The sequence below is a fragment of the Apostichopus japonicus genome, chromosome 23 (assembly GCF_037975245.1).
Source record: "Apostichopus japonicus isolate 1M-3 chromosome 23, ASM3797524v1, whole genome shotgun sequence".
Lineage (NCBI taxonomy): Eukaryota > Metazoa > Echinodermata > Holothuroidea > Aspidochirotida > Stichopodidae > Apostichopus > Apostichopus japonicus.
Window position 1 is genome coordinate 9,327,942 of NC_092583.1, and position 14,942 is coordinate 9,342,883.

Sequence of the window (14,942 nt, forward strand, 5' to 3'; positions counted from 1 at the left end):
ACATAGCTCGTTAACATATATGTAGGCGCCAGTCGTGACATCCCAAACAAAACCTGGAAACCTTCAGCACCAAAGAAATCAAATGTCTTTCTTACTCAGCGCATCTATAAATTTTACTTCAATTCGCACCTTTTTCAGACTGTATGGTTTAGATCATCAAAATTATGCTCAGTATTCTGTCACACTGTATGACTTCGCACAGCCTGTTTTAACTGGTAAATTTTTTCAACTTGGGCAAAACAGAGGAATTTTTCTTTAATTATTATGCAACCATTATCACTACTTTCATTTTATCAATTAAATTCCATGCTTATAAAATCATGACGGCACTATACCTAAAGGCACAATAATTCAAATCTTACCAAATGCTAGCCAGGTAGCTGAGCGTGTGGCTCAATGTTAACTGTAATTACAACAATATAACTGTTAAAACTCATTAAGCCTATGTATGCGTTTTCATTATAATAATTAGCATATTATTATTGTTTAAGACCAACAAACAGTTATGTTTTAGTACTGAATTGGAAATATACGTTAATCACTAACCCCCCCCCCCCCCCCATCCTACCCCGAAAAAAATCAAAAGAATTTAATACATAAAACTAAAACCAAAGGAAACAGATTTCAATAAATGTCATATTGCGAGGAAATGCGTATAGGGTTAGTTATAACAATAAAAAAGAACGGATATACCATACTTTTCTTATATTTCCCCCGGTAATTCTAAAATGAAGATATTTTAATATAGATATTTGCAGTATTACAATATAATTTTAAATAAAAATAATGAATCTCTGAGGCAGACTTTACAACGTGCAACATTTGGATACCGTAACCACTGCATAAACTATACGTCAGCCTATAATATTGACTCCAAGTTATTGTCGCAAATGATGAAAATATAGTAATCAAACCTGATCCAAACTTGATATTACGTTTCATTATGTATGATGTAGATATATACATATAGGGCTAAAACTGACAACCTATTTACACCATCTTCAACACGATTACACACAAATCCAAAGTACCGTAGCTATTAATAGAATCTTGCATTTATATACCTATAGTTCTATTCCTAATTTATAGTCTAAAAATGCCTTTGAAATGTACCATTTCATGTCTAAATTGTATGATTTTATCTGGTAGAAGGGGGGGTTATGGTGGGGGGTGGGGGTAGGGTGGAGGACTCCTTGAACCTTGACACCATCAACACGGTAGTTCACTCCAATGACTTAAGGGCGCACTTTCCCTTCTCCAAAGTGCTGGATTCGCCTCTGACGTAATCAGAACCAAAGAAGTGAGGCTTGTACGCTTCACAGTTGTTTAGTAATTTAAAAAAAAGAAAGATTATATAAAATTGTCCGTACTGCATTAAACTATTAATATCTTGATATATTAAGAAGTAGCTAAATGGTTCTAACCACTCTTAAAAACATAAATTACTTATAGTAAGATCTAAGATTGTTTGAATATTTCATGATTCCATTAGAATTATATAAAGTTATATCTATCAATACAAAATTTAGCTTTAACAAGTGAAAAGATATAACCGTTAAAATAGAATTCTCAATTGTCGCTTGACGTTGCCTATCTCGCTTGTTAATCTTACTATTAGCTTTCGCTTGACAGTACCACTGAATGCGTCATATATTTTGTTTGCATTTGGGTGGCGTGGTGAGGAAAGGGAGAAGTGAAGGGGTATATCATGACAAGATAGATAAAAAAGGGAAACAATTTCTTTCTTATTAATGTTTCTATATTATCGTAACATTGCATTTCGACTTTTGTTATAATCATAGCAATTTTATGTATATGAAACAACAATATTTGTTATATATTTGTTTCAAGTGATCGTTGTTACAGAGACATTGGTAATGATCCGCGCTGATGTCGTTACACATGTATTTGTCGTAATCATAAGATGCTCTTTGTTGTCAATCTCCGAGACGGCAATCTTGGCAATCTCGGCGTACATACCACCCTCTTTTTTATGACGTAATGTTTTTTTTTATCATAAGATACCTATGTATGTCGTCAGTAACATCAGGACATTGTCCATTGTTGATCTTTGAACAAAGTTCCTATTCACGCACATTTCGCCAGTATATTTCAAATATGGAATCTGGTTTCCTGCCATTTGCATGAACATCATACCGAGTGAATATATCTCTGAATATTCAGTGTATGGCATTGTCCCTGAGATGACCGCCGTGTCAATATGGTAGCACCTTTTAAGAACTTCTGCTTGTCTCTTTGGTCTGAAATGTTCATATTTTGGCTTATCAGCCATATTTACTGCCTTTCCAAAATCGATAATTTTGATTTGAGGATCTTTCTGGTTTTGAAATCCAGGCATCAACATGATATTGTCAGGTTTGAGATCACAGTGAAGGACACCTCTGGAGTGAACATCAATGAGGGCTTTAACGATGCTCAGAGCAATACGGACAATTGCAGCAGTGGAAAGGATCTTCTTCTTGAGAGCGGCTTGGAGAGTCCATGTCTTCAAAGTGTTTTGTTCACCGATAAATTCTTGAACGACAGAAGGAACCCCGGTGTTCCCCTCTGCTGGTACAATACCGAACAGTTCCGGGACGCACTTTAAACCGCGTAGTTTAGTTAACATCTGAATCTCCAACTTTGCATTCTAAAAAAAAAGCAAAAGAAAAATTAGAAAATGATTTCATTTTGAGCAATATTTGCATTAAAGAAGCAAATATACTATGACACTATGACGTTTACTCACTAATTCTATGTTTGACTCGACTGCATAGCTATCTTTGCAGCAAAATCTTAAAAGAACATTTGTGCAACCCTTGGGTTCTCTTCAACCAACACAGTTTATAAGCGAATAAGTATAATGTTAATATCTGCTTTGACATTGCGATACAGAATATGGAGAGGGCTCGGTGAAGCGTGTGGGGGAGGGGGATTTTAGAGAGGGGGCTTTAAGGGAGGGGGATTTAAGGGAGGGGGGTTTAGGGGAGGGAGGTGGTTGGTCTTAAAGTCAACGGAAAATAATCACTTACTCTACCGTACGTGTTTTAGGAAAACGTAGGTGGTAGCAAAGAGAACACACCTAATTGCGCTACATTTGAGGGCGATGGGTTTGGGTGGTTAACAAAACAGGCAGGGATTGGTTGGAGAGGGAAGGGTAGGCGGGGTATGCATAACGTCTTTCCCACTCATGTCCCCCTTCGCCATCATATCTATACGGTATGACTGCAGTCGATTATAGGTGTTTTTATTTAAATAGCGTATCTGTTTTATTAATTCAGTTGATACCGATTTGCTGACGACCAAATAAATTACATGTTAACTTGTTGATACAATAATAAATATATGAAGTCGATGTTGATACATTATGTATCAATATTATTTGATACATTATTATATCAAATAAAAAAATATATCATGAATTTTTAATATAATTTAATTGGTTTGCTAACCTTGAATATTTTCGCATTTCTAAGATGATTTTGAAAGGTTTTGACCGCGCACAGCCTTCCAGTTTTCATGTTTTTCATTAGTGTTACTACTCCATACGCTCCTCTGCCAAGGGTAATCGGTTTGTTGACCGTTGGATGTAAAACATGCTGAAAATCACTCTGCAATAACAACTCACATTCTGGAGACGTTGCAGCCTTAGCATTTTCTTTGTCTTCCTAAATGGAAATGAAAATTAAAAAAATTGATAGCTAAATGTGCCTTACATTGAACGTTTATTATTACCGTTTTACAAGTACGCGTAAACGTGGAATTAATTGAGTGTGAGTCTTAACTAAACATATATTAAATTCATTGTCGATTTCGAATAATCCTTTCTCGCTGTCGAATTATAATCAATGGGAAATTATCATTTATTCCACACATTAAACCACCCTTCAATCACTCCTCCTCTGCCCACATTACCCCTCCTAAACCCCTCCTCCTCTTATTCGACATGAATTTACGGAAACAGTATCTTAGGCCTGGTCTATACAGAACATTCCCAGCTGGTACCATTTTGTAGGTTTGAAACATTGATCTTTATGTTTTTTTATTGAAAATAAAGTCGATCTTTCATGTTTTCCAATCCGTATTAATCACTAATATTTCATCATAATCCACAATCGATCATACGAAAACAGTTTACAGTAGCCCAGTATGTATTCTGCATTTGTTTTAGTTTCCTATCTCCAAGTGTCTGGCGACAATTTCACTGGGAATTTATATACTTGTTATCTACAGCTGTGGATAAACATTGCTCTTCTCTTCTCTAATGTGACAACACATGTCAAAATACTACTTAACTGAATGAAACCAAATCTTTGGTCTCACCTTACAACAACTTTCTTTTCCTGAGTCTGTTTAGGCTTGAACATCATTGGTTCAGATAGTGCTTTAACTGGCTTAGTCGTTGCTTTGACTATTTCAGCCGTGCCTTTGACCGGTTCAGCCGTTCCTTTGACAGGTTCAGCCGTTGCTTTGACTGGTTCGGCCGTTGTTTTCTTTGGTTCAGTCAGATCGATACCATTTAGCTGGCATCTAAGTTTGGTCATCTCTTGTAGCTTGGTGAGATGACGGCGTCCTTTATTATTTACGAGGGTGTTAGTGGGCTGGATAAGGGTGACCTCTGGGGAGGTCTGAAGCTTTCTTAATGGGCTGGAAGATTTCTTGACCTTCCGTTGAACCTTTGGTGTTGCGTTAAGAGGCGACTTGGCCTTGATAATACCGCACTTTGTTTGAAAGCTTTGCGGTGCCAAGGGTGAAGATCTTTTCCCTTGTTGATCGGTCACGTGACCGATTCTCTGTTGCGAGTTGTTTCTCGATCCATGAGATGAAGTTTGGGCAGTAGATGATGGTCTTGGTTCATACGGTTCACAAACTTCGTAAGTATTAGATCGAAGATGGCTACAACAGTTCAAGGTCGAAACGACCTTCTTCCAAACCGAACGTCTGCAAAGAAATTACGAAACAAGAGTTAACAATTTTACGTCGGATTTTTCTCTTTCTTAAATTGTAATTTTTCTCACTTCCCTAACGAATGGTTAATTAAGATGACTCTTAAAATTACAATGCAAGATGGGGTGACAGGGGGAGGGGCTTTAATTTCGCTTTGTGGCTGTCTCTATTATATTGATTCAAACATACTTTAACTCAAGGACCTAAACAAGAATACACAAACACGTTGCTAAATGTTCCCCCTTTAATAATGAAATTAACGAGTAATTAGTCGCAATTTTCTAGTTAATGACGAAGTAAGTACCACCCTGATTCTTATATATGTAAATCAGTACTTTGTTTTGGAACATCTGTTGTGACATAAAAGTATGAACATCCATTTATGACAGACCACATTAAGTATTGCACACACGGAGCCCCTTAAGGCAACTGCAAATGTATATACAGACCTACATTTAAATACATTTAGGTTGTTTGTCGCCCCTATTCATAGTCAAAGCTTTATTGAACTTACCTAAGGAGAGCCGGTTGGGTTTGCTGGTGTTGAAATTCGTTCATATGTCTGGATAACATTGTCATCAACTGAATAGTAAAGAAAAATGTCATAGTGTTATACGTAAATATCATAGTTTTATAGTTTATTTTTAGTTTGAAAACGTCTCACTTTTTCAAAAATGTAAACAAAGTAAACAAGACAGGCACTTTGCAAGAATGAGTGGACTATGCAAGGGCTATAGTCTATGCTAGGATAACCTATATCCGGCATGGAAGTTATTCTCAACAAGGTCACACATTGGCCTATAGTGTCAGCGTAAATTTGTAAATTGTAAAGTATAACATTTTTGTTAGCCTCATAGATAATTGAAATATTACAGTCCACGAGACCGAAGGTCCGAGAGACCGAAGGTCCGCGAAAATAAAAAAAGGTCCGCGAGACCGAAATGAAAAAAAGGTCCGCAAGACCGAAATTACAAAAAGGTCCGCGAGACCGAAATGAAAAAAATGTCCGCGAGACCGAAATTAAAAAAAGTCCGGGAGACCGAAATTTAAAAGAGGTCCGCGAGACCGAAATTGAAAAAGGGTCCGCGAGACCGAAGTTCCGAGAGACAGAAGTTGGTCGTGGTAGTAATAGTAAAGGCTCGCGGACCTTTTTTCAATTTCGGTCTCGCGGAACTTTTTTCAATTTCGGTCTCGCGGACCTTTTTTCAATTTCGGTCTCGCGGACTTATTTTCAATTTCGGTCTCGCGGACTTTTTTTCAATTTCGGTCTCGCGGACCTTTTTGTAATTTCGGTCTCGCGGACCTTTTTTCAATTTCGGTCTCGCGGACCTTTTTTTAACTTCGGTCGCGCGGACCTTTTTTCAATTTCGGTCTCGCGGACCTTTTTTCAATTTCGGTCTCGCGGACCTTTTTTCAATTTCGGTCTCGCGGACCTTTTTGTAATTTCGGTCTTGCGGACCTTTTTTCAATTTCGGTCTCGCGGACCTTTTTTCAATTTCGGTCTCGCGGACCTTTTTGTAATTTCGGTCTCGCGGACCTATTTTCAACTTCGGTCTCGCGGACCTTTTTTTAACTTCGGTCTCGCGGACCTTTTTTCAATTTCGGTCTCGCGGACCTTTTTTCAATTTCGGTCTTGCGGACCTTTTTTCAATTTCGGTCTCGCGGACCTTTTTTCAATTTCGGTCTCGCGGACCTTCGGTCTCGCGGAATTCCCCCAATTGAAAGGTATGGGTTATTTACTTTTTTATTTATGACAAACCGGGAGAACCAAACAAATAGACTCAAAACGCTACATACATACAAAATTGAAATAGCGCGATAAAACAAGGCTGAACAAAAGATGATTTGTTAACAAAATATTTTTAATGCATTCTAATATTAAGTTTATTGTTCTTGAAATATGTTTCTTTTTGTAATGTGTATCAACCATCCAATGACCACACATTGTTATAAATCCGAGAGACCTCCCTCCACCCCACTCCCCAAACCCCCAACCCCAACCCCACTCCTCCACAGTTTTCACACTGCTGAATCAAACCATCCGATATGTTAGCATCGGCCATTAATTCTTAGAATTAATATGGTGGAAATATTTAGTTTTAAACAATGAAGTATTGGAAAATCGTACGCATAATGAAACCCCTATTACACACCATATAAAGGTGTACATTTACGGTAAATAAGCTAAGTTTTCAATATTTTCTGGTGGTAAATGGTGAACAAAATGATCTAAAGAAACTTTATACTCACCAGAAATATAAATTTGAGGCAGTGGGTTCCAGTTTCTGGATATAAATCGCTGTATTCGCTAGGTAAAGCAAGTACTATGTGTTCGTGATGCTAGGCAAATTGAACTTAAGGGTAAGTTGCCACGGTATTCAATACTCGTAGTTTTCGTCTGTGTGACGTCATGAAAACCCTGCGTGGCGACCACGTTGTCTTGTGCGCGGTGGAGCGCACTACGCATCGTAGTGCTCAACACAATATACTTGTAATGCGTTGACATGGTCATTGATACGCATTGATATAGCGTCTTCGGAACTTCTGGAAAGTTCTGTACAGTGCAGTGTCAGATATATATATACAGCGCGTGAAACATCTATGGGTGTAGTTATAATGTTAGCTGAGTACGGGTATGCACTATATGCTTACGGATCATGTTACAGCAACGCGAATAAGGATATTTCGTAAAGCGTCGATTGCGCTCAATTCCTAACTACTATACTTTCCACCAACAAGATGTTGCAGCTTCACGCTAGTGTATGCACACGCAATATTGATCTTGCAGCGCCCATGTATGATGAGGGAAGCTATGATACGCATGCGAATGATATGATTTTGCTATTGGCTTCGTTAAACTGCTTTGGATAAACTAACGAAACTATGTCTCTTTGGTAGTTCACATAAAGAGCCGTACAGTATGGTAAAGAGGAAATCAGATACAATTCAGATAACTATTCCCAATTAATGAAAGTGAACTATAGTGTCACTTATCACATGTTTTTTTTTTTTTTATATGTGTTTTATATGTTTCTAAGATGTACCTTATAAAGTTATATGTTATGCACAGCCCCCCCCCCCCACAAAAAAATAAAATAAAATAAAACAAAATTCAGTCAGGTATCTTTCGGCGACTTGATTGTCAAGTTGCGATTTAACTCAGCGCATGATTCAACTCGTCATACAAATGAAAGTTAACTCGCGCGCTGGGACACACAGCCATCACTGCAGCAACTGTACCATTTTGTGCATCGAAGTCGTAAAATGCTTCACAATATCTACTGTTTGTTAACTATTCTTAAAAAAAAAGATTAAAACTGAAAAAAAAATCCATTGTTGCGAACAATCTTACACATTTAGTAATTTAATGCAAATGAAATCGTGATAACTTGACAAAAATATCAAATAGTTGAAGTTTTGTCCTCAGTACAGATCAAGACTTGTGGTACTCGATTCTGTACTCGTTCTTGAGTACATTTTTTTTTCACACTCGTACTCTTACTCCTACTCGTGGGTTTGTATACTGGTAATCACATTTAGCAAATTTCAAATTATGTACTCATACTCGGAAACTTTAACTCTCGTACTCGACTTTTAAATTGTTCGTACTATGTCCCAAACACTTTATAAAGTTTACTCTATAGTGTAACTAAAGTTAGTTTATTTTGTCAAGATTCCATGAAATCTTTCTGCGCTGAAATCCATAGAGTAAAACAATCTCTTCAGCATATCTGATGGTTTTCAGTAACGATGGACAAGGACAGTGTACAGAAGAGGCTACAGTACTTATATAAATCAAAGAATAACACAAGTGATTAATTACATGCACGAAATCATTATAGCGCCAAAGCTATTCACCAGTTTCAATGGAATCAAAGATCACAGTGATATTTTGGTGTGATATTGCTTTGTTGTTCTTATTTCCTGCTGAGTGTATTTTTTGTTTCATTATGTAATATAACTGGGTGTTTTATTTACAAATGTACTGTTTGTTCAGTTGGTCAAGGTTATGAACTTGGTAGATTTTCTGTGTTAGCATATATATTTTCCTTTAAGGACCACAGTGGTTGCAGGACTTACAGAGACTGTAGAAGTATTCTATCCTCCTGCCTTTAAATTTAATTCTTTTTATTCAAAGTTGACTATTAATTTAAATAGTTCAAGTATTTCTGGCTATCTGCATCATAACATCACCTTGCTTGAAAAATGTTGTAAGTTTTATGAGATGAACATGTTTTATCACCACGGGAAATATAGACAGGCATATTTCCCTTTATAGATCATATTGACAGAAGGACTTAGTTGTGGGGATATCATATCCTACTGCTTTAAGTGATTTCTTTAATGTAACGTTTACTTATTAATAGTTATAGCACATGTGGCTGTCTGCATGAATCAGAACTATGTTTTAAGGAGATGCTGTTCTATAAGATTGCTCCACAACCTGTGTGCTATCCATTGTATATACCTATCTGTTTATACATCAGTAACACTCCTACAATGACCAATTGTTCCGAGATCTTCAAAGAGATTCAAAACCTATGTGTATTACCACCTTGGAGGAAATTTTGCTTTATATAGATATATACATACATACATACATGTGGGGGCAGGAGTTTGTACGAGAGGGAGGGGTAACAGACCCATGTGCCCAGGCTTGGCTATATACCACCACAGATCTCAAGAAGTGATTTTGTAAAGCTACTGAACGATATTGTTAGGGGTGTATCGTAGGCCAACTTTCTTTAAGGAAGTGACAGCTGCCCCCTTCCCCCTCCCCCGTCTCCCTTCCCGCAAACAGGTAAAGGCCGTACGGTTCACATAAAAAATAATCACAAAGAAACAAATGCGGAGATCAACTTTATTCTCTGTATACAACTTTATACATGCTCAATATACATGTTCTGGCTGTGTTCAACTTTGTCACAAACAAGTCCACGATATCAACAACTCAAGGATGAACATGTAAAAAATATTAATATTTATTCTTAAAAATACTTTTAAATCACCAAAGCACACAAAACATCGCGTCGAAAGGAAAGCGGAGATTGTCGTTGACAGGTTGAGTTCCCGCTTGCCGGGTCACGTAAAGAGCACCAGTACTAGATGAATAGAAGAGATACTTGATACATGCTTAGGAGTTAATGTTTGCCAGCCTGTCTATAGGAGTGCAAAGAAAAATGTTTCCACGAAGGTATATACGTCAGCAAGTGTTTGTGGGTTTTTTTTTCAAAAGGGTCAAGAACGAATAGGTATGCTAAAGAAAAACCTATAATCAACGTCTTCATGAGAACCATTTGATCTCTGTACTTAAATGAGTATTGAGAGGTCTGTTGTAATGTATTTTGAATCTGTTGCCTCAACTTTTTCCAGAGATACATTTGGTATTGGCATAGTCCCCCTCCCATCACCCTTAAACTTAGAGGTAATACCAACTCTATTGGAATAATCAATGATTACTGGGTTTGTATCTGTATTGTCAATAAAATAAAGTGAATATGTACATTTCTTTGAAAGCCAGATATTTCATCAGCTTTACATACATGATAAAGATACTATGATGAAAAACAGAAACACGTTCAGCTCAATTACCATGATGATATTCATTCTGTTCATGCCAGATGCATTCACAACTCACTAGGATCAAATTTAAAAAAAATCACATCTTTCAACAAAGATAGGCTATTCAGATGTGGTTTGACCAAAGGAAGCAGTAAATATCTTAGAATAGTTTGAGCCACCAGAATATACCTTTCAGAAGTAGCGAATCTTGATGGGAATTACTGAACATCATCTTTAAGTAACAGATTGATGTACAAACTGACACATCAGTCAAAGTGTGAAATGTTATTCAATATCATCAAATGACAGAGAAATCTGTATATAAGATGTCTAGAAGATTGAAAATTTTTGAACTTCTTAAGACACCATGTTTTACAAAAAATTAGACCTCAACTTATCTTCATCAAACAAAACTGTTAAATATCCTAAAAAACAATGCACCTTTCATAATGAAAACTCTTTCAAAGTTACTATTTTTTCTGATATAGAACATTCTACATTTTGCCATCTGCTGAACTTACATGACCTTTGAGTGCCACCAAAACAATCACAACCTTGTACTCATAATAGGGAAGCAATACATTTGTAGTACAGGTGTGTTAACATTAATACTGTCGTTGAGATATTATGTTAACCAAGTAGGGCGACGTACACACGCAAATACAAATGCCGACGTGACTGCATATGTTACTGTCATTGTTGGCCTATTATAGGCAAGTATACCAATATGGACGTAGTCACATAGAGTATATATATACATTTATACATATTATACAGAGAGAAGAATATTTCATGTAACTCCTACAGGTGTAATTACACTTATAGTCCTGTTTTTATAAGCTCTGACTGTAAATAACAGTTTGCACAAAATGCCTCACAGACTTCTGCATCCCCTCTCAAGTGAATAAATTCCTGGGTACAGCTCCACTTGTGATATGGTGTTCGTATTCATCATTATTTGTTTATAATAAACCGCAATATGATTTCAGTCATTATTCTAGGCACATTGTTGCTTGAACTACAGGATTTTTACTTCTGAATTCTCTGACGAGTTTTGCACATTGTTCATTCCCTTGTTCTGTTAGGGCATTTTCCAATTTTGTGATGTTTGTGGGAGATATCAGTGATTTTTGGGTCAGCTTCTCTAACAAAAAGGTTCCTGGTTTGTTGTGCTTCTTGATATCAGAGATTCCTTCTTCTGGAATATGGAAAATAGTTGCCAGCAGGGTAGATTGGTCTACATCAAGAATTCCTGATACGTTCTGCTTTAGCTGATCAAAAGATTTGATGATGGCTGTGAGGTTGAAAGAAAATGAAATTGTTAATATTGTATATAAATATTACTCTACATACAATAAATTCAGAAGAACCTGTTTCATGCAAACAATATTCAGAATTGTGAGACAACAGTGATGTGTTTCCTACACACACTGACAAAATAAACCTTAAAGGCTCAGAGTTTTCAATGAAACCAAAATTTGAAATATGATTAACTCCAGAATATATATTTTGAAAGGGTGGCTGTATTTCATTTAGTTTTATTTTTCACTGCAGTGATACTTTATTACAGAATATATACCCAGTCTTTAAGTGTGTTGCTTTGGTGTCAAAACTGTGGTTTTTTTCATATCAAATATTGCAAATAGCTGATAGTTGGTCCACCAGTTGACATGGCAACTGCAGCCCAGGACTCCTCTATGCAAAGTAGGATTAGGTTTACACATTTCATATGTAAAGATTGCAAACAAACATCAACACTATACATATGGTCTACAATTAATTAACAAACCTTTAAATGTTAATAATGTTTTTAATTACTCACATTCAGGTAGGGCGAGCTGGAATGGAGATGTGATTTGGTCATTATGTAGTAATTTGTCAATCTGTGAAGACGAAATGAAAAGGAAAGCTTGATGATTCTGCTAGAAAATTAGTTTGTGAATATCTCACCTGTATCAATTAACAGTGTGTATCAAAACGTGATTTAAGTGATAATGTTAAGATATGCTAAAAAGTACTAACTGTTTAGGATATTTTATATGTATTACATTTGTAATATGAAGAGAGATTGTCACAAGGCTTTATTTTTTGTAAAATTGTAACATTATATTTCAAATCGTATAATGGAAATTAGTTCATTAATTTAGGCAAACGAAGAAGAGATTTCAATAGAAATAGAAACATGACCTGAACTAGAGAATTAAAAAACAAAACAAGTATAATACAAGGTAAGCATAAAATGAGTCTCATTAGATAAGATAAATCCAAAGTGAAACGTTAAGTTCCTTGTATTCATTCAACCAAATATCAAGTTACCTGTAACTGAATATTAAGCTGGAAAAGATTCTTCTCAGACATTCCATATCTTGCTTCTATTTCCAGATTAACAGTATCGTTGATCCCTTTATTCTGAAGATGGAATTCTACCTTGTGTCTGTTCTTTAACCATAGGGATTCCATAGCAACATCCTTTAAAAGAGAAATTAAGAGATGATTACTTATTCATCTATAAACCTTTTGAGAGTCTTGAACATGATGGTCAACTTGTAAGGGCAATGGGCTTGCAATTGAGAGAATGCAGGTCCCAGTACTGGTCGATTGGAGTGCTACGATATTGCCTTGGGCAGGAAAATAACTTCAAGTGTCCGTTTTCATCCAGGTGAATACAATCACCCGATACTCATAGCTAGTACAGTAACTACTATTCATGTTCCACAACCGTGCATCAGTAACTACTGCACTGTGTTCGCAACACGGTAAAACATGTGTTACAGTTGGCACAGTAATTACTGGTAAGCTGTTACACGTTGAACTACGAGTCCGACATTTGAAAATTTGCAGTAATTTAAGAAGAAAAAACATAAATGTTTATTTTTTTAAATTTTTTAAAACTTATAATTTTAAAAATTAAATTTGAATTTTTGATATTTGCAGTAAGAACAAACTTGCAGTAATTACTGTGCCACCTGTAACACATGTTACCGTGCTACGAATACAACGCAGTAGTTACTGATGCACGGTTGTGAAACATGAACAGTAGTTACTGTACTAGCTATGAGTATTGGCTGATAGATTGGAAAATGCAACGTTATTTGTAAATATAGCTGTGTCCTTGAATTTGACTATACCCATGTCCCCCAGTGGACAATACATGGTAAACTGAAGTACTATATGACCAACTAATGGAATTATGCATATTGAAATATATGAGCATTGTAAAGTAATTTGACAAGGCTTTGGTATTCAGGAAAGACTATAAACTATCAACTTCATATTCTATTCAGCTCTTATAAGCTTGAACAGAATGATTATTTGTATAAGCAAAACAAATAAGACACCATAACAGTTACTCACATTACAAAGTACTTGTATAATCAATACATGGACATTCAATGAGGATGGAATGAAGGACTAGTCCAGAATGAAATCAACTGTGTAGACAACTGCAGCTGGGACCATCTCCCCCCTTTTCATTCATTGAAAATCATATGAATGACAGGAGACAAGTTTAAAACTATATGTTTATTTGTATCAAAACATATGCTAACATCATATACTGTACGTGTCACGCAACAGATGCATATAACTATTCTTCCAGCAATGCAAATTACTACCTGTGGAACAGGAAGTAGCTTCTTTCTTTACATGTTGCACACAAATAAATAAGTACATTTAACAAATATTACTAACCACTATTCTAGGATGTGGGTGACACTGTGATGTGCTGGAGTTAGTGCTAACATGTAAAGTTGAAGTCATAGATTCGAGTAGAAATGACACAGGATCATGAATTATGGTTCCCTTCTGCTGGTAGATTTCTTCATGGATAAGACTCTATTAATATAAAAAAGGAAACAATTGAATAGTACATTATTATTTATGTAATATTAACATAAATTCACACACTGCTTAGGTGTCCTATGTATGACATTTAACCAATAACTGCTCCTCGATATGACCCTCTCTGGGGTGGCCATTCTTCGATAAATAAGGGAGCTGTTATAAGTATTTAGTATGATGGAGTGTCTGATAGGATGCATTATCAAAGACTATTAATAGCCTGACAGCCTATGTTTTGAAATATAAATATTCGCTGTCTAGTCTTGGAAACCTCGTCAAGGTGTGTATACAAACTTGTTGTCAGTCAGTTGTCAATGACCACCAATAATATATTATTGAACATTCAGTTTTGTTATAGGACATCTGATCAATGTGTTTTTGATCACTGTAAAGTTCTAATTTTTAACAATTAGTGACCACAGACAGCCTTAACCAGCTTATCTCACTTGACCCTTACCTTAACTATATCATTACAGTTATGAATGATATAAGAAAGGTTTGAGCCTATAGGGCATCAAGCTAGAACTTTATCATTTTCATCGCTAGTAGCTATGGTTAACCAACAACTCACTGGGTTAAAAATGTATAAACCC

At 36.1% G+C, this 14,942-nt stretch overlaps 1 protein-coding gene across 3 annotated transcripts; it reads right to left on the minus strand.

Moving 5' to 3' along the window:
* Positions 1–1,754: 1,754 nt before the first annotated feature.
* On the minus strand, positions 1,755–7,514 carry LOC139965062 (extracellular signal-regulated kinase 2-like). Of its 3 annotated transcripts, none has more exons than XM_071967244.1 (5): positions 7,198–7,514; positions 5,462–5,529; positions 4,324–4,941; positions 3,453–3,668; positions 1,755–2,650 (listed from the first exon to the last, which is right to left on the minus strand). In XM_071967244.1, the coding sequence occupies exons 2-4, from the start codon at positions 5,524–5,526 to the stop codon at positions 3,539–3,541; spliced, it is 813 nt and encodes a 270-aa protein (XP_071823345.1). In that variant the 5' UTR covers positions 5,527–5,529; positions 7,198–7,514; the 3' UTR covers positions 1,755–2,650; positions 3,453–3,538. The 3 variants fall into 3 exon arrangements, with proteins under 3 accessions (XP_071823345.1, XP_071823343.1, XP_071823346.1); XM_071967242.1 differs by having other exon boundaries at positions 4,324–4,944; XM_071967245.1 differs by lacking the exon at positions 5,462–5,529 and having other exon boundaries at positions 7,198–7,510.
* Positions 7,515–14,942: the final 7,428 nt, after the last annotated feature.